The 21,413-nt window shown below is 35.7% G+C and overlaps 1 protein-coding gene across 19 annotated transcripts in view; it reads right to left on the bottom strand.

Annotated features, from left to right (window-relative positions):
- The window catches only part of KCNMA1 (potassium calcium-activated channel subfamily M alpha 1), a 423,584-nt gene that overhangs the window by 171,656 nt on the left and 230,515 nt on the right, over window positions 1-21,413 (bottom strand). For all 19 annotated transcript variants that reach the window (XM_064430352.1, XM_064430354.1, XM_064430351.1 and 16 more), the window contains 2 exons: window positions 7,730-7,823; window positions 6,722-6,833 (listed from right to left, as the gene is read on the bottom strand). In XM_064430352.1, coding sequence (XP_064286422.1) covers window positions 6,722-6,833; window positions 7,730-7,823 — 206 coding nt within the window. The remainder of the gene's footprint in view (window positions 1-6,721; window positions 6,834-7,729; window positions 7,824-21,413) is intronic.

Here is a 21,413-nt window from a genome sequence, read left to right as displayed (position 1 = left end):
AATACCTTTTTTCAGTTTAAAACCAGCATAATTCAAAAAGAATAAAGCATTTATGAAATATACTAACCAGCCACAGACATACTGCATTGCAAAGACATTTTGATTGTAGCATTGCATGACTAGAAACATGGTGAACGTTTTAGTAATGATGGAGAAAAAGCAGAAGTTTCCCATGCATATTTTATTTCACAACTTAGAAAAAGCCATGTGACTTCCTAATGTGACTAAGGAGAATGCAAATAAACACATTAAGCCAGACATTTCTAAGTCATCATGTCTGGGTGGCTTGCATCCAATAGTTTTTAAAACTCTGTGGGCTACTTAGTGTTGGTTCTAGGCAAATGTGTCACATATAGTTTATAGAAATTCCAGAAAAAAGTTTATGTTATTTCCATAAGCATAAAAGAAACAACCATGAACTTATTAATTAATCTCAGACAAAACAAAGAATTCTACTACAAAGTAACTGAGTAGTCAAGATAAGTAATTGAAATTTAGGACTGGATTATTTATTTTCTTCCACTGAAGGTACATTCTTGCTCAGTCAGGTTATAGATGAAAGAGGTCAAGTTAGTCCATCCAGCCTGGCAGATACAGTAGAAAGCACTTTTTAAAGCTATATAATGGTTATCAGCTATGATATTATATTTCAAGAGCTTCTCAAAGTTCAGAAACTAGGAGTACTTTTGGGCTAAGCCTGCCACTTATTCACAAATGAAAAAAAAAAAAAAAAATCAAGATACCCCCCTGCCTATCACCACGCCCCATCAGAGCAGAATTGAAATTAGAATGTTATTAGGGTCATTTTTCTGGGCAATGTTAAGTACCACTCACAGACAGGAACAGACTGGGAACAGTTGATTTAAATGATCCTGTTTGCTTTGAGTTCACAGATGTAGGGAAGCAAGAACACAGGTTCTATGCATGGCAGATGACAGACGCGAATGACACTTGAAACTAGTGCAGTCCCTGTGTTTCTGCTCTGCTCCACTGTCTTCTGGCTACTTATTTGACTTCTCATCAGTGGAGGAGAGAGGAGAAGAGTATTGTCACAAATGAATGCAACAATATCCATAAACATTTGTCATGGATTAGGCAAATATGCACTTGTCACAAAGTTACCTTCTGGTCTTAACATTGCAGCAACTCAAATGCCTGTTGGGAAGTATTACTTTAACTGGGGCCCTATCAAAATATACATGCTCTGTGAAACCTGAACTGATAAAGCTGCCTAGAAAAAAAAGCAAAAAAATTGTCTTTGATACAATGCCAATTGATACAGTCCATTCAATGACAGATTACTGACAAACCACCAAGTACACTGAGCATTCAAAACTCTTTTCATTAAATTCATTTGTACCTGTTTGAAGGCATTTGAAGCGTAGAAAGAAATGTTACTGTATATAAAAGCAGTACACATGCACACATACATAAAATTATTCTACAAAATTTTAGAGAATTTAGCTTCCATTAGATACAAGATAATGCATAATTTAAGTAAAATGACCAAAAAAATACATCAAATCTGTATAAAAGATGCTAGTTTTGTAAGAAATATTGTAGAATTTTGATGTGCATTCAAAGATTCCACCAATAGATGGCAGAAATGCACAACACTTGATATAAGTCATTGCAAATGACTGCAAATTCAAGGTGCTGAGCAAGGGAGCTTTGCGACCTGTAGGATGCACCAAAATCCTGTAAATTAATGCAAAGTCAAAGTGGTATCCCTATAACCAAATTATCAGAGGACTTTTTGTCAGTGTAACTAAATTCCATTAAACCATCTAGGTTTTCCAAAAGGAACACAGTGTTCTACAGATTCAAATATGCTTTCAGGCTGAGCTGTTCTGTTGAGATTATGGCAAGGCTACAGGGCATTAAAACAAATGCTGTTTTCATGCACAGATTTTTAACTAAAGCTTCATCTCGAAGAACGCTTACTGGATGGGCAGAAGGCTCCACACCATCACCTTAACTACCTTAATAAGACACAGCTGATTTTTCTCTGAAATCATCTATCTCAAAACCAATTTCATTCTCTGATTCAACAAAAAAGCTGAATTTCCACCAGAGTTGTTGGAAACAATCTTCTCTGACCAGGCATTGATACTGAAACTACAAGTCTCATCCAAAATTATTTGACATGTCCGGAACAGGACCTGGACAGAATTTGAGCAAATACTGGGAAAAAGGATCCTTTTCCCAAACTGTCCTTATCGCCGCCTGAAGAGATTTGTTTTCTACACTTTGCATGTGTCTGTATTTGCATCTGTTGTCTCTCTTCTTTACCCCACTATATATCTCAAATTATTTTCTGAAAAAGAAGTACAGCATTAGCAGCAACTTAGGCTAAATGGCATGTCTGGGAACAAGGATGAAGAAAAAATCTTCCTGATAATAGAATTTATAGGAATCAACAGTTTCTATCACTTGATGTTCTGTACAGCAGAATAGATGAAACATACAGTCAGAAAAGGCAAGTAAGATTGTTTAAAAGACCTTTTTTATCTTTAATTTCTGTGATTCAATAATAAGACACTATCAAATTCATATATTATGTTTCATTACAACTTCGTATAATATCACAATCTAAGGCTGATTGTTCCTCATTCACATATTCTTGCAAATGTGAAGCCAAGATCATATTTCTTATGTTAAACCCCCCTCTAACAATACAATCCTGTCAAGGCAATTTAGTTCAATACAGTCAGATCATAAAATCAATATTTCTTTTTTCATAAGCATACAAGTACATGATTAAAGGCATTTCAGTTATTTGAACTGGCTTTGCTATCACAGAAGATAGAAAAATGGTTTTAAGTGTGTAAAGTGTTGCTGAGTCTTTACTAAATAAAACTGGAAGATATCTTGTTGTAGGACTCTCCAATGTTTTAGACTGCAAGCTATCCAAAGGAAAAAAGTTCTGAATTGGAAATTTAGCTAGGATACTCAAATTATTACAACTTTGGAAAAAACAAAAAAAAAAAAACCCAAAAAACAAAACAAAACAAACAAACCACGCACAAAAAAACCCCCCACAAACAAACCCCACAAAAAATGCCCTAAAAAATTACCATACCATTATGTCTCCCATTGCAAATTATTTTCTGTCCAACAACCCTTTCAGCCTACTTTCACTCTAGACTATAAATAAAATACAAAAACTCATTCCTTCCTTGGGAAGATGTTCTCCACACTCTGTAGAATCCTGCACCTGGAGAACTGTCCTACCATTACCAGAAAGTTTCTTGTATAGAGTTGTGCAAGCAATACATATGATTTGATAAAGCACATCTGTAGCTTATGAGCAAGTATCTACACAAATGCTACTGTTTGCATAAGTGTTGGAAAAATGTGATGGGGATCTAGATTAAAATGAGCATCCAAAACACACTGATGTTCATATCTGTACAATTTTCAGGTCAGAACATACGAAAATTTTATATAGCATGATAAAGCATTATACATCACTGAATTACACAGATTCATTAAAAATTTCTTTCCTATCTTTCTTTCCCCCCAGTTTTTCAAAAATATGTAGCTCTTTCCACATGCCAAATGCATTCTTTTCTTATGTGCTTCCTTTTCTTATGCTGTCCTGTGCATGCAAAAATGACACCACAGTAACCCTTTCTGAAGGATTTACCAAATCTAAAAATCTGGGATTTTTCAGGTTTGAAGTGCTGTTTTGCCTTCAGCTTTACTTTAGACATTGATCATATTGACACTCCTAGAAACCTTTTGAAAAAGTATAATCTGATCTTTCTTTCAATACCAAATGCTGTCTGCAAACTGGAATCCAGGTAGAAGACTACATTTGAAACATACTTTATGAATACTGATTGAAATTTAATTAATATACAACATTTCAAGATTCAAAAATATAAGTAAAGAACAGCTGAATACAAAAGAGTATCAGGGAAAGGAGAAGGCTGCACATACTAAGAGCTACATAATAGGTGAATGACAGCATTTCTGAGCTAGCATAAGAACAGAAAAAATCCACTGGCTTTCCACTACCATACATGAACAGATGATACATCCAGAAGATGTCCTCCACTATGCTTCACATCTTTCTGTAAGCACTTACTGCTCCAAAGGCAAAGTTTATTATTTATTTAGGATAGTTTGGTTTCTTTAAAATAATGCTCAGACCGTGGGTCTATACTGATACTAGCCAGTTAGCTAAACAAGGAAAGCTCTTGTAGAATTGGGCATTCAGAGAACCACATGGGGAACTTTGATTCTGCCAACTGCTTCAATGAACTCATTACAGCTGACTGACGTGAATCAATAATGAAATAAACTGCAAAGACCCTGATGCACAACACATTCCAGATGGTGCATTTTATGCACCTAAATGATCTTGAAATCTAAAGTGTACAAAGGAAACCTGCTAAATCATTAAGAAATTCTTAAAATGTGCCAATGTTGAATGATTTTCACATTGCCTAACCTTAAGCCCTCTCTATTTACTTGCCTCACTGAAAGGCAAAACTCCTTGCTAATCCTACATACACATGGGGACAGCTTGTGCAAAACCCACAACTTAGATGTTCTGAATCCCCCTCAGCAGAAGGATATCTCTCTTAATTACAATATTTATATAAAAAGAAAATGGCAAAGTAGGCATCTAACCTGAAACTAAATAATATGGTCTAAACCCACTTCCTTCCCCCCTACTCGCACACTCAGTCCTACCACTGTATTACCTACACGTATGATCAAAGTATTTGAGCTCCGTAGGCAGTAAACTTGGCCATCCCTTTCAAAGGTTTAAAAAGGAATAAACAGGCTTCATTAATACAATTCTTTCATCATAGCTTCTCAAAATACCTTGCTGGTCTAAATTAAAGCTATGTTAGGAATCCAAACAATTCACATGTTTGAATTAGTGAATGATTTCACTAAGGATGATTTATCTAAAATGAAAACCCCTCTGGAAGCAGGTGCAAAGCTAAAACATTGTAAATGTGTTACTCCTAAGATGACTACATTAAAAAACACCTAAGTTTTTTTGCCTCAACAGGTGATAAATATCTCAGGAGGATTCCATGAGGAAACAGACAAAGTGAGGCTATAAACAAGAAATCCAGGTAAAGTGATGTTGGTCTCTAATTAGGAGATATGGGAATCCTTTCAACCCTATGAGTGCTTAACTCTTCCTGACAACTGACATAAAACTTAGGAAATCTATGCAGCAGAAACTGCTAAATGTGCAAACGCTCTCATTATCCCTGTCAGTACTGTTAGCTGGATTGCTGTGTCACCATGAGTCAGTCAATTACGCAGTCACTTTCATGAAGGGTATTCATTCCAAATAATTATCTCTGCCTCATTTCCCAGAGTTTGTGGTCTTGGTACTTTCTCATTTCATATTCCTTTTCAATGGATTCTGTGATTCTATTTATTCTCTCAGATAGCCTCAGTCTCCAAGGATTTCAATCTCCAAGTTTTTGGGAAACTGATACATCCCATACAGGAGTGCAAATCCATCCCTTTAATTCACATAATGCAATGAATCTGAGATTAAGTTATAACTACTGAAATTGGCAATTTTCTTTCAAGGATAAGCACTTTTTTTCTTACATACCTTCTTTTTAAATTTTATTTCCTATCATAATGTGGAACTGTATGACATTTTTTCTTTCAAAATGCCTTACTTAATTTTACATATATGACAGAAGTGATATGTGATAAAGAGAGTAATCAGAGGAGGATGTATAGTGATCTTTTCTGGCTGTTTTACTGCTTTCTTCCCTGGCATACAAATAACCACTGATATGACCTTTACTGTGGTTATAAATTTACCAATCTCTGTCCATAAAAAAAAAAATCAATAATTTTTGTATCTTTGCACTTCTATATTAAGATGAAAATGTTAAAAGACTATTAAAGACCCTCTTGTTTATTTTATTTTCCATATGAAACATTTAAGATAACTATTGTCTTCACTTTTCAGGGAAAATGAGTGCCTGTATTTCTGGAGGAATGAATTGCCAAACTGTGAGGTTTCATATGTTGTCTACAGACATGCCAGTCACAAAGTATGCCATTTTTAGAATGTTTTCTCTGAATATAAAAAAATCACATTTGACGTTCATTTTTCCTTATGAAAGAGCATATAACACTTGTACAAAAAACTCCATTTGGCAAATTATGGATATTTTTTGAGTGTCCTCTCTATCTCATTTGCATTCCCTTTTACATGTGGCATACCTTTTCTAATGCATTCCTAGCAGTCCAACAAAAATATTAAGTGTCTAAATGTGTCTTCCGAATCAGTCACTTCAGTGGATTCAAAATTTAGCCACACTGGCTTAAAAAGTGTAATGAGAATATATTGATTTCATTGTTGACAATGATCCATAGCAATCCAGTTCAGTTAATGAATGATCTAGATCTTCTGTTCAGGTTAAAAGGTGAGACAAATGAAATTCACGGTTTGATAAAGGCCTACGGTTACACAGTACTTCCAAAATGGAGCTCTCCACTACTTAGAGTAGGAGATTATACTAATGAGTTGAAAACAAATCAGCTATAGTAAGTGCTTTTTCTGACAAAATCCACCTTTCTGCTTGAAATGCACTTCAAAAACAATTTCAATAACATTCTTCTGTTTACACAATGACATAAGATGAAGAAATTCTCCACCGAAATGTGCAAAGTCAAAGTAATTTTATAACAAGCATTTTAAAGGTAAAACTATTGTACTTACCAAGCCAACTTCTGTTTAAATATACTGACACAAACACTGGAGGGACCGTGAAGAAATCTACCACTGAGTTAACTTCTAGCCAAAACCATAGCTTGTCATTGGCTGCTATAAACTGGAAAGAAAAAAAAAAGAGAGGAAGAGATAAAAGAAACAGATTATTCTCATGCTGATTGCAGGTATCTGTTCTAAAATATTAACCTCAAAAGTTATGATGTTTTAGGTCAGTCCAGACAAAACATGTCTCACTGGAAAGAAGTCTGTATTGTGAATTTCTTGATAATAACACTAAGATTAAAATGAAAGGTGTAACTAAAGAGATAGATCATCTATGTTGTAATATCTGTGCTAAAGATACTTTTCCCACATTTACTGAAATGTATCAGTAATATTAGAAAAGTGTAGGCAATTGTAAAGTATTTTGAAGTACATCACTTTTGTTCCAGCACACCAAATATGCTGGTAGTAATCTTATCATGTATTTGCTGTTCACAAATTTCTCGATATGGAGTGGTTCACAGAGTCCCATTATTACATGTCCCAAGGAGATCAGCAGGGTGACTCCTACAAGGCATAGTTTGGGACTGCAGCAGTACTTCAGGCATGGAACCATGGATGTGGTCATTTCTCTCTCCTGAATACAAAATCAGCCCAGGGAAACCAGCAAGCTTAGATGCCAAGGGCATCATAGTTAGAACTTGCCTATGTGCTTAAATAAGATGAAAATACCATTCACATTTTATTAATAATTAAAAAGTAATTAAAACATTTGCTTTATATAAACATTAAATGTAAATATACCAATAAAAGGAAAAAAAAACGAGTGTACCATGAAGATATTTAACAGAGCAGTTCTATCTAAGTCTTAAAACTTTGACTCACACATTTCAAAACAATGAAAGAAGATATTAATTGTCCTTCTTTCAAAGAAAACACAACCTCTATTTCAATCACCATATACAGCAGCTGCCTTCCCTCCCTGCCTCTTCCTACCAAAGACACATTACTTACACGCAAGCCGAAGTAGAGTAGGAAGAACACATTGAAAGCCATGTCGATCTGTAATGTGAAATCTTTGTAGAAATTCTGGCAGGATTCTATTGGGCTATTTGAAAGACAAAGAAATCAGAATAAAACTGTCAGTCTGTGAGTTTCTACTCTGCCGAGAATTGTATGCATTTCATTAAAGACCTTGATCCAGAAATCATGTTTCTGTTTTCCAGTCGATTAGAAGATGCAAGCATTTCAAAGGAATTAATTCATTCATTCAGTTAGTCATTCATACAGTATTTATATTCGCCTGTTCAGGTAATATTTGAGAATTAACATGCAGATACCTTTAGGAGAGGACAAGCAGGAGAATACCTCAGGATTGCTTAACCCCACATTAACCCTTAAAGAACTGACTTCTTTCTAAAGGAGACACACCTATGATACTTTAGGAAGAAACCTAACAAGTACACAGGTACAGTGAAACATTACATGCTTTTAATTCATAAAACCTTTAACAAAAAATAGTTGCTTAGGAATACATTACCCATTAGCAACCTGGAGTACTTAGTCTTGTAGAATCCCTTGTTTATAAAAAGTTGATTGGATTTTTTTTTTCTTTTTCTCACATTTTTTTTTTTGTATGGCCATTTAATGTACTTTATGTACGGTACTATGAACTGAGTAGAAATGCAGCATAGCCCACTGGTAAAATTAAATAACAAAATAAATTGAAGAATTTGAAGCAGTACTCTAAGGGTTAATTTCTGCATGCAGGTTAATTAAAATACCCTTGTGTGTATCAGGCAGCCATTGCAAATTTTAGCTTCTTATTTTATGCTCTATTTGACAGTGGGACAGAACCAAAGCTTACTCTATACAAACTGGTACTTTATAAATATACTTTTATCTAAAGAAGGTGGTAACTTCCGTATGTATCATCAGTGATTTATTTGTGAGGTTTCTAAAACAGGTTGTTGAAGCCACAGTCCAATGTTGTAGTCATAGACCAAAGTGAAAATCATGTCCCAATATATGTTGATGTATATACTATATATATATAATCCCACCATATATACATATATATACACACATATATTGCAAATGATCATGTGTTCATCACAACTGTAATAGAGAGAAACTAGAACATAGATCATTTGAACATTTGGAGCCCTAGAAAACATCCTTTTAGAAAAGCAGAAATTTGTTGGCTTTCTAGATCAAATAAATCACTGAACGTGAATGTAATACCAGTTAGTATAGCAGTAGTTCTGCAAATATAATGCTAGACTGCTCAACAAGCAAGATTCTATGCGTTATGAATGTCAGGTACCTAACTTAAGGCATAAAGGAAATTACCTGGACTACCAGGTCATTACACATGCAGCCAAATTTTCCATTCCTTGTATACATTTCAGGTCAAACAAGTGAATTACAGCATGCTCTCTCCTGTCTCTAGATGCATGAATGTATACAGCAAAATTCTCCTTGATGTACAATTGCTTCATATTTTAAGAAGCTTCAGTGCTATAGGAAATCTTATTAAAATTGTTTTTCAAAGGCTATTTGAAAATGCATTGAAGTTATAAGACATTTCTGTCAAGTTCAAATAAAATTGATTTACAAGAGCAGACAGAAGGGAAGAGAAGCCAAATGTTAACATACAGGAGAGCAGACAATACTTCATATTTACAAACACAGTTTTAGCTACAAAAACAGTGGATGCAATTTGAGAACCCAACTGGATAATTTTCTGTATGGCACTAATGAGAACAAACGATTTTGTCAAAATAAGGAAGGCCACACACTGAGTCCCAGGGCACCCTACCAACAGGAAGTACAGAGGAACAGAATCAACATCCCTGCACCAACCCTTAACTCCTGGTTAGGTTCCTGCAAAAGCTGGAGAAATTCACTGAAGCTAATGGAATTGCAGAAGCTTATAACTAGGATAGAGAGCAATTTTTAGTTAAGGTCAGCTAAGGTTGCAGCTAACAGCTCTACTTTTGTGTCATTGTCCTTCACAAAAACCTACAAGATCTGATAAATTACCTAATGCATAATACATCTTCTTTTTTTTTTTTGCAAAACACTTAGCACAATGGATGACAATTCTGATTTGTGACTTTTGTTCACCTAATACCAAGACTGCTGTTTTTGCTAGTCATATCGTTTAAACTTCCTTCATTTTAGAAAGCATCCCGCTCTTTCAATGTTCATTTCAAAGACAAACACAGCATCCTTTATTTTTATTGCAAATGATGATTTTGTCAGAAGGGCATGACACTGAAGAAATTATTAGTTTTTTTCACAGATGGATTACAAAAGATTTTAAACATACTAAATTAAACTTTCACTTTGGATTTTTTATTTTTCTTCTCACCAGCAGCTGACATCTGAGCTGGCAGAAAAATATGGCCACCAATGTTAATCATTGCACTATTCAGCCTGCTGGAGAAAGGAAGCCAGTTTGGAACTCATCTTTGCACCAAGTTTCCCAAAACCAGAAGTGCTGTATGTATTTCTTAGCAGTGCACTAGGATCTCCAGGACCAGGAATAATACTAATGAAACTCCCTGGTTTATATTAAAATTACATGGCATATCCTGTGGGATTTCACCCCATAAGGGCAGCAAAGGTTTCACTTCTGAAAAAGATGACAGAGTATTAGAATGTTTTTATTCCCCTTCCATCTAAGCATGGTTTCATACATTTATACCGCAAAAAGACAGGAGAAACTATGATAAAATAAATGAAATAGCACCCTAGCAATGAGAGGAAAGATTACATATAGCTAGATAAAAATTACAGTAATGATGCAATGGGTGCCTCCCCCTAAAACAATGGCAGGATCAATACTCCAACAACTGACATGCACATCTGGTAAATGAGCCAGCTAGGGAAGGAACCCCATTAGAGATGTTTTTCTGAACAGAGAAGTACTGGTGACTGATGTGACAGCAGGAGGCTGTCTTGGGCACAGCAATCACAAAATAATAGATTTTGAATTCTGAAGAAATAATGAGGGGGACCAGCAGGACTCCCAGAGGGCAGGCTTTGGCCTGTTTATGATGCTGGTTGAGAAAGACCCTTGGGATGCAGTCCTGAAGGGCAAAGGAGTCCAGGAAGGCTGGACATGATTCAAGATGGAAATTATAAACGCACTGAAGCAGGCCATCCCTGTGTGTCAAAAGATGAGCTGGCAGGGAAGACCATCAGCCTGGCTGAATAGAGAACTTTGGCTGGAATTCAGGAATAAAAGTGCATCATCTTTGGAAGAAGGGCCAGGCAACTCAGGAGGGCTTCAAGAATGTTGTGAGGTTATGCAAGGAGAAAACTAGAAGGGCCAAAGCCCAACTAGAACCAAATGTGGTTACTGGCATAAAAGGCAATAAAAAATGTTTCTAGAAATGTATTAGCAACAGAAGGAGGGCTAAGTAGAATCTCCATATTTTATTGGATGGGGGGAACACAATGACAAAGAATGAGGAGAAGTCTGGGGTACTTAATACCTGCTTTGCAGTCTTTAATTGTAAGAGCAGTTGTTCTCTGGGTATCCAGTGCCTTGAGCTGGAAGACAGGTGGGGAGCAGAATGAAGGCCCATAATCCAAGGGGAAATGGTCAGTAAAATACTACACCATTTAGACACAAATTGAGAGGCCTGCATGGAATCCACCCAAAGATACTGAGGGAAGTGGCAGAAGTGCTCACCAAGCTACTTTCCATCATTTATCAGCAGATCTGGTTAACTGGAGAGGTCTCACAGGAAGCTAGGAAATATGACACCCACTTAAAAGAAGGATGAGAAAGAGGGATTATGCAACTACAAGCCTGTCAGCCTGACCTTGGTGCTGGGAAAGGTCATGGGGCACAACATCTTGAGCCAGCACAGAGCATATGTAGGACACCACAGGATCAGGTCCAGCATGTTTGGCTTTATGCAAGGCAGTGCTGCTCGACCAATCTGATCTTCTTTTATGACAAGATGACTTGCTTGGTGGATGAGGAAAAGGCTGTGGAGGTTATCTAGACTTTAGTCAAGCTTTCTACACCATTTCCCATAGCATCCCACAGTCTCTCTACTGGCGAAACTGGCTGTTTATAGTTTGGACTAGATGGGTAAAAGACAAGCTGGATGGCTGAGCCCAAGGAGAGGAGCAAATATCTTGATCAATCTGGTCAAAGGAATTGAGTGAGTCCTCAGTAAGCTCACAGATGACACCAAGTTGAGCAGGAGTGTTGACCTGCTAGAGGATAGGAAGGCTCTGCAGAGGGATCTGAACAGGCTGGTTCCATGGGCTGAGGCCAATTGTATGAGGTTCAACAAGGCCGAATGCCTTGTCCTGCACTTGGGTCACAACAACCCCATGCAGTGCTACAGGCTTGGAGAAGAGCAGCTGTGAAGTGCTCACTGGAAAAGGACCTGAAGCTGCTGATCAGCAGCCAGCTCACCGTGAGCTAGCCTGTGCCAAAGCAGCCAAGGAGGCCAAGGTCCAGAGGAAGGGGAAGGCTCTGGAGCACAGGGGGGCTGGGGCTGTTCAGCCTGGATAAAAGCAGGCTCAGCAAGGACCTTATCACTCTCTACCACTCCCTAAGGGCAGGCTGTGGCAAGGTGTGGGTTGACCTCTTCTCACAAATATAAGTGACAGAACAAGAGGAAATGGCCTCAAGTTGGGCCAGGGGAAGGTTAGATTAGATATTAGGGAACAATTTTTCACTGAAACATTGCCATGCATTGAAAGAGGCTGCCTAGGGAAGTGGTTGAGTCACTATCCTTGGAGGTATTTAAAAGATGCATAGTTGTGGCACTTAGAGACATGGTTTAATGGAGAGGGAATGACTTAAAGGTCATTTCTAAAATAAATGATTCTATGATTCCCTAATATTTATAAGTGCTTTGAAAGAGAATGTCTGATTATCTGTACAATTTTTACAACAAAACTAGTAGTTATTAAGCCCAGTTGTACAGTTATAATAGACATAAACTACTTCAATGAACAAGAGTGGTAACAAAATAATTCCACTTAATTTTACATATATGGGGCAAAACGTTGACAAGGTGTTCCCAGCATCCTTAAAACTTTGCTGCAATCAACACTGAAGCCAACACTGTGCATGACACTTTTACCACATGACGTACCACCTGTCATTTCAAATCAAAAGACTTTACTGCTGTTTAAGGAACTATTTTTGTCACCAGTTTACATCATGTATTTATTATTCTTGCTTATTTCTGGTTGACTTAAAATGATTCTAATGCATCAAAATGTTTCTACTGGAATTATTCCTTGAATAGTCATAAAATGAGTGGGAGAGAGCAAAAAATGCTTTTTAATGTTTTCTGAAATTGTTTCTGTGAGCATATTAATATGAAAGTTCCCACAGAAACCTTCATATATTTCCAGGATTTTTGAAATTGCAACAGAGTTGAAAATAACTTGAGTGGGTTTACTGTATCATTTCACCTCTTGATAGGAGCTGTAAAGCCCATTGCAAACTTCAGATCAAAGCCTTAGTATGAACTAACAACCTCTGTCCCAGTGCACTCACTGCCATTACGACAATAAGGAGAAGGAGTTCCACACTCATTCAGACTTTCAACCAGCTTTGCAATCACAGTGACAGCTGTCTGGACAATTTTACATTAAGTGTTTCCCACAATAATGGGAAAGGTTTTGTACACCCAATTCAGCACTTGAAATAACAATATAGTATGCAATTTACAGTTCTTCCTAGGTAAGGAAGTGGACTCCTGTATTTTTGGCACATCATGTCAGTCTGCTCCTAATGTTTTTTGCCTTTTTTTTCTCTTCCTTTTAAGGACAAGGCACGCAAAGACTAAGATGGATGCCAATTCTTACCTATGTATATTTTTTTTAAGGGAAAATGTTAATTTGAAGACATATTAATCTAGTTGCATTTTGTCAAGTGTTTTGAAGATACGTATACAAAATTTCATAAGTCGCCACAGAAGAAATTATTCCTACTGTAACTTCAAGAAAGTACTGATGTTAATATCTTACTACAGCTGCTACAACTTCAGAACTTTAGGAAGATATTGAAAATTTTACAAAGTCAGAGAATTTTCCTTATTTACAGTTGTAAGTTTCACAAATCTGCTTTCTGAATGGTGGAGGAAAAGGCAACTTCATTACAGAAATAAGATTAAATATTTTTTTTTATTTTTTTTTAATATCAATAAAATAAAATATAAAATTTAAAGTAGTGATCATATGAAAAATCAGGAAGCTTTTATTTCCTGCATTCAGGACAGTTTTTAGACTGCACAACAGTACATTATATGAAAAACCAGTAAAATGTGCACTTTCCAATGCCCATTGAGGAGAGTAAAGGAGGAATGTCCATTGAGGAGAGCAAATTTTAAAATGAAATTATAGCTATGTACAGAAATACCAGTTGATGCTGCTAAAACATAAATAACAGAAATAAATAAATAAGAGAAACCACTCAATATTTAGAAGTTAATTACATCATTTGAAGACATTCCACTTACTGCACTTTCCAATTGTGTTTCAATGCAATTAATGTCTATCAATTTGGGCATGTAAATTTTCTTTCTATATGAAACTGCTTAAAGTGGTGAGGTTTTTCAAAATTCTTTTGTTTTTCTGGAAGCTCCTCTTTAATATTGAATTCCCTCAAATTTACTTCTAGAGCAAACCAAATTTTATCAAGTCTAGAGTAAAAAAACATTTGGCACAAATTTGATATAGGATTGTCTGTTTATACTCCTTTAATGCATATTTTGAACAGTACAGCAAAAAAGAAAATTAAGATGCTTATGGTTAGGCTTTTAAACTCTGTTTCAGTGATGTAGTACTAAAGTAAAACTATAGAAAAGCCACATGTATCATTTAGTAAAAGCAACTTTCATTCAAGGGAGAAGAGTTTACTCCCTTTATGGTTTAGTCACACAGCCCAGAAGGGAATAAGCAGTTAAAACCTTCTTTACTGAAACAGGCATGAACAAATAGCAAAACAACACAGATGCCTATCAAATATATACCTTGGGGAACAAATATCATAATTAAAACAAATCATCAAGACTAAATTAGAATCAAAGATGTCAAAAATCTTAAAAGGGACAGAGAGCATAACATACTTTTTCTCTCTTCAAGTGGCTTCCTCACTTATTAACCCTGTGAATTCCACCGTAAGAAAAACATTATTTTCTTACAGTATCTGTATTCCTCTCCTAAACTTAAGATGCTTGCTAAATGCATCTCAGTTTAGAAAGCCCTTCTTTGAGTCATAGCACCAATAAAGCTTTTGGCCACGTGTATCCTCTAAATTACCTCCCTCTCCCTTGACATGACGTGGTGCACCACTGGGGAGCTTTTGCTGCCACACTTTCAGTTAGCGCTGCAGGAAGTGCCGGCAGAGTTAAGTTGGTTTCCTTCCCAAGGAGGAAGGACAGCCAGCTGGATCACCAGGACAAGGCACTGGCGAAGGCAAAGTGAAGACTCACTTGGCCTGTAGGAGAAGTGCCACGTAATCTGCTGCCACAGCCCTAAGACCTGGGTCCATAAAACTCAGTGGGATCGTGGCATCACTGCTTAGAGATATTTTTCTGGAGCTAGTGATTGAGGGAGGAGCAATCCCTTTCTCACAAAATTTTGTAGACAGTTATGGCCTGATAGCTGAGGATGATGTAATTATTTCTTGTGTCTTATATTATTTACATTTAAATCCTCTTTGACCACTCAACCTCCTACATCTAAATTCTTAGCTGTTTCTCCTATACACAAAGAGAGTGGGTGAACTTTCTGCTCCCCAGGTGTTTCACTGTCAAATCCCCGAGTACTTTGCCAAGTACTTTTCTTTTAATTCTCAATTCTTACTCTCCTTTGCTTAATGGATTAAACAATATTTGTCTTTCCACTCACAAAACCCCCTCAACTTCAGCATGTGAAGAATTTATTTTAGATTACTCTGTTTTACTATCTTTGTTTCCATCTCCATTTCAGCAGTCTACACATGGAGTGGCCTCCCTTCTTCACTTTGATATGCACCTCTCACATTCCTTCTGAAAATACTTTGATGACCTTAGGCTCATACACAATAAGCTGTCTTTGAACTACATCAACAATCAGAATCTTCCTTGGTCAATTTTAAAATAAGTAAAATATAAATCTGATTAAAATAAAACTGCCGAATAATGTGAAATAAAGCTATCTTCTAAGATTTCTTGCACTGTGTTTAACCTATACTTTATAACTTGCAAGTACTCTGCTTTTCAGAAAAAGAAAAAAAAAGAAAAAAAAAACCAAAAAAACCACCAAGGACGACTTTAAACATCTGTCCTTACTTCCCTTTTCTAATTTCTATTACAACATTTTCTACTATTCTTGAAAGCCTGATACATCACAAGCTGGCATTAGAATATCACCCTTCTATTTCTAACCTAATTAAACAAATGCATCATGACTCATCTGTTCTGCAAATGCTTTCTACAACTAAGTCCTTCTATGCAATCTCCCTAATACCTTGGGAGGGAACCTTGGCAAGCTCTCAGACTAATTTGGGGCAAAACAAACAGGTTTCCCTATTCTCCTTCCAAAAAAATTCCGATATCAGAAGTTAAAAAACAGCAAAACCAGATCAATATGTATTAAATTGGCACAACTGTGTCTTTTAGAAAACATTTTTCTCAGAATCAGAGATTTTTTTTTTCTTTTTATCCTTTCCCTTCTCTGCATCATGTCATAAAGAATGGGGCTTAAGAGTTTATGTTGTTCTTATTTTCTCCTTTGACTGAAATTTATTTAAAATTTAAACATACATTTAAATGCTGTGACTTGGCAGTTTTTAATGCAAAATTAAATCCTTTTAGAAACTAAGACAGATATGGATTTCTAGTGTGAAAGAAAGAGAAGCTCCTAATTTTAACTTCTATCACATTCACATACAAAATTAGGAGGCAAATTCAGTTGGTACAGCTGCAGAACAAAGGTCTGCATTCCTGATGCCCATCTAATGCTACCAAATTTACAGTGTTAATTGCACTTGGCAACACACCAAGTGACAGTCAAGTAACATTGACAATAATTATTTTACCTAAATTATCTAATAAAATTTTGTTAAATTTAGCATAATGCTGTCAGTTTCAATCTCTCTCTCTCAAGTTTTCCATTAATTTGAACCATATCATGCTTCTTCACAGACTCCTAGTAAATTATAAGCCAATATTCTACAGCACTCAAGCAAAATCACATTGGGCTGAACTAATTTCCTCAGCCCAAACACAAAATTATGTACAATAACAAACAACTTTTGCTTATAATTTTATATTGAATTATTGGGATATACAGAAAAAAATGCGTTAAAATTGCTCACTCTGAAAACAACATAAATTCCTCAGGATGCATGTCTATTCACTACTCTCTGCATCATGTGTCTTTCCTAATTTTTTAAACAGAAGTCAAAGGAATGTCCCTAAGAACAGCAAAACATCCAGGAGCTCAGTGTTATAACAGTGAATGGCCTAAAATCCTTCTCCATAACTTCTGACTTCTTTCAGTAGCATATAAATACAGAGCAGGTGCTTTCCTGCAAAATACACCAGTAAGATTTTCATCCTAAAATAACTTAATTTGAAAACATTTGCTGAGAACCTCATAGATAAGTACAAAGAGCTTATTGTTTTATTTTGCATTACAGTCCTTAATTGTTCATCATGAGCTAAGAACACTGGCAACTAAAAATAGCATGACATTACCTTGACAAAACAATCTCCCTGATGACAAATCAATTCTAGGAAAATGACAGCACAACAATGACTGGGACCACATTTTTAATTAAATAGAAAGGATTTCATTTTAATAAAAAGGATTTTGTGTGAGACTACTAACATCCCAAAGAGAAAAATATGAGTATACAGTTTCAACTAACTTTACTTTTTTTGGACAAATTTTAATAAGCCACTGCACTTTTATCTCTTATACTGATTGCATTATGAAATGCAGTTCAACCAAATCCTATCTCATTTACTAAACTGACAATCTTGATAATTTCTCTTCTTCATAATGATATCATTCTATCACTTCTTGTCACATTGTTACCTAATAGTTTTTATCAACGTCTATCTGGAAGCAGTAAGTTGTAGCTGCTTACCTCAGAAAAGAAAAAATAATTGGTGACATGAAAATGCTAGCAAGTCATATGAATATTACTCCTCTTTCCATGTTGACACTGAACTAAGAAATGGAAATTAATAAAGTTAGTGAGAAGTGTATCAGCAGCATAAAACCTTTTCATTTATAACACACAAACACTGGAGTAGATTCTTTGGAGAGATTTAGAATTTAATTTTAAAATTCAGAATTTTTAAAACAGTAAATACTTTTCAGCCTGGCTTATATGGACTACTTACAGTCCTTGCATTTGCATGAATCAATAGAATAATCTATATATCAGATATTTCTAAAATTTCCTCCTTTTTTATGAGAGGGCCTACAAACCACTGAACTCTTAGATAAGTGTCTGTTTGAATATATCTATAGCTACTCTTACCTTACAGCAAGAATGAATTCCTGAGATTCCTTGCTCTATTCCTGAGATTCCTTGCTCTATTTGTTTGGAGTTGCCATCTCTTAAAACTCCAACAGACCACCATCATCATGCATTTCCAGCTCCAACTACTCCTCCATCTCAGTGCCTTAGATTATTCTCTTGATACTGTCATCAAACTTTTAAAATTCTCCTTCATCTGACTGAATTATTTGAAAAAATATACACAATGAAAAAAATTAGAATGTTCTCCATCTATCCTCTTTGATTAGAAATTAATATTTTTCCTTTTGTATATTAGCAGAGAACACAGCTCTAATTTTCTGTTTGATATTCATAACTGATTCCTACAAATTATTTTGAATGTACTTTCCATACATTTCTTGCTAGCTTACATACTGTAACTTAAAAAAAAGTAAGGTCATCCTATGAAATTTAGTCTTATTTCAAACATTCTAACTGAAAATGACCAGATAAATTGGAGTGTAAAATACAGTTCATTCATCTGTCATTTCTAGAATTCCCTCCTATCATATTGTGATGAAAACTATGTGGCTACTCTCTAGTTTTACTGAGTAGAAATAAACTTCAGCCTAAGGTATCTTATTTGGCTTTAACAACAGTGAATAATGTAAATGAGCAATGGAAGTCAGAAGTATAGCAAAGTAGTAGAAAATTGACATTACATTACTGGATCAGCTTCTCTGGTCAGGCTATCTAATAGCATGATCCAAACCTATTAGCAACCCTACAAAACCTATGCACATCATGTTAGTAGTAATTCTAAAGCAGTTCTAATATACAGTTACACCAGGCAGGATATATTATTTCCTATGTCAAATGAAGGCATAGCATGAATCATGTATATTCCTTCCAAAAATCTACACAAAATTAGAAGATATTTTAGTTCCAAAGACATTTTCATAATTTCAGAACCTCCCTCTTGTTCCTCTTGAGGACCTCTTAGCCTTACCTACCCCATCAGTATAAAGGTACTTTAAGGCACCTTGCTCAATTAACACCTAAGGTCCATTTAGGGTACCTCAGGTCATGCAGCTCAGCTGCTCCCCTTCCAAACTCTGAGATGTGTAGTATATCCTTGCAACCTGCCACCAGGAAGGCTGTATCTGTGTACTTGTTACACTTTACTAGCAATACTGAACAGGTGACTTGAAGTAAAAAACCTTTCAACTACCAAGAATAACCATATACAATCTTTGATTATACCCTGAGCATCGCAGTTGAGCTGTTTAAACTCCTCTGCCTTGAACCAGCTCTGGGCACAATCAAGGCCACATTCACTCCTAGCATACATTAACAGTTATGACAATCCCTTCCACCAGTTTCCTTTTTTTTTTTTTAAACAGACCCCTGAAGAGTCTTAATTGCATGTACCTTTAATGAGTGAACATTACACAGTTCCTCTACCCATAAACTCCGCTGCTGTGGTTTAATTTCCACATCTACATAACTGCAACCTAGTAAATTTGCCTTGGAAAAGCTTGTGTCACAGCTGTTGCAGCTGTGAGACCTGATTTACCACCACTGGCTTAAGTACAATCACCATATTGTTAAGGCAAAATGCTGACTCTATGAAAGACTCACTGAACAACCACATTTACTTCACAAAATAATAGAAGTTTAGACAAAGAAGAAATTAAGAAAATACTTTAACTTTGCAGAAAAAATTAGCCTGAAGCCTGAGTGACAGTCTCACCCAGTGGATTTTTAAATGGGAAAGGCAAGGCTGCTTTTAGGCAGATTAATGACACTATGCCTTTCTTTTACAGCAGTAACTTTATCTCCATTACCAAATGGAATAAGAAACTGCCTACAGCTGTAGCAGTTGCCAAATCAATTATTCGAATCCTGATATAAAAGTACTTTACATCAATATAAGAAGAGGATTACAGTAGAGTTAAAAATTAATATATACTGGCCTTTTTTTCCTAACACCCTTCAAAATGGTTGTAACAGCCATCACCTTTGTATCCTGGCTGCTGTGCATGAGAGAATGGGTGTGTACCTGAACTTACTGAGCTACTGGAAAGTCAAAAGGACTGGTATAATAATCTCATGTGTACTGAGAGCAGAAATAATTTCATGATACTGTATAGACCTATGTCTGACTTGGTTTAGAGTACTAACAGAATTTTTCTTCATTGTAAAGGGGGGGAAAAAGGTAACTGCCATTATATGGACTCTAAGAATAATATAATAAAATTAAATCCTAGATAATCCTGAATAACACACATTCTTAGGGAAGCATAGCATCAGCATGACAACAGTTGTAGAAATTACTTCCCTTTTGTACTACATTGAATATATTGTATGTTTTCATTAAGTTACCTGCCTAAACGTACACACTAAGAGCACATTTTCACTTTATATATACCTGTTTTCTATGACCATTTCTCAAATATCATAACATTCTATATTATAGGACCTCAGAGTTAAATTTATAAACCAATAGTACATAGTCATCAAGATGAATATTAATTTGAAATCTGTGCATTAATTCTGACACCATAGAGTGCACAAATTGTAACTTCCAAGCATTCACTAAACATTTGCACTGATCAACAGCACTAGTAAAATTGTGTTCAGACACAATGTTTCAAGTCTTCCAGACTTCCGTTTCATCATTCTATCAGGAAAAAATAGGATTAGAATTCAATCACATCTTATACCGTGTTGATGAAGGTTCATTTGAATAGATTTAAGAACACATGAATAACAGGTTGGTTAGAATTGTCACAATGTCATTTGTAAAGGAAATTTCAAGCAACTCTTCATATGGAATGTCACCATGTGTTTTGTAAATCAATAAATTTTACATTATTTTGCAGGTTATTTATCATTTAAAAACCCAAAAACCCGTTGGAGTTAAAACGCTTCCTAAATTCTGAATTCCAATAAATTATTATTTACAGTCTTACCTCTTTTCACTGTCACCTGCTGCTAAGTTGACAGCAGGGAAAGGTTTGTCTTTCTGATACTACTGGCACCACTCAGTCCTTCACAACAGGGTAGTCAGTACATCCTTTCCTCCTCACATCTTGACCACACAAAATTGTTCCTCTAGTCAATAAACTATTGTAATATGCTGGAAATTTTAAATACATAGACCTGATATTATATCCTATTCATTCTATAATAGCTTAACTAAAGTTA

Source organism: Passer domesticus, chromosome 8, assembly GCF_036417665.1.
Source record: "Passer domesticus isolate bPasDom1 chromosome 8, bPasDom1.hap1, whole genome shotgun sequence".
NCBI classification, from domain to species: Eukaryota; Metazoa; Chordata; class Aves; order Passeriformes; family Passeridae; genus Passer; species Passer domesticus.
Note: the sequence above shows the minus strand (reverse complement) of the source record. Positions and strands in the feature narration are given on the sequence as shown.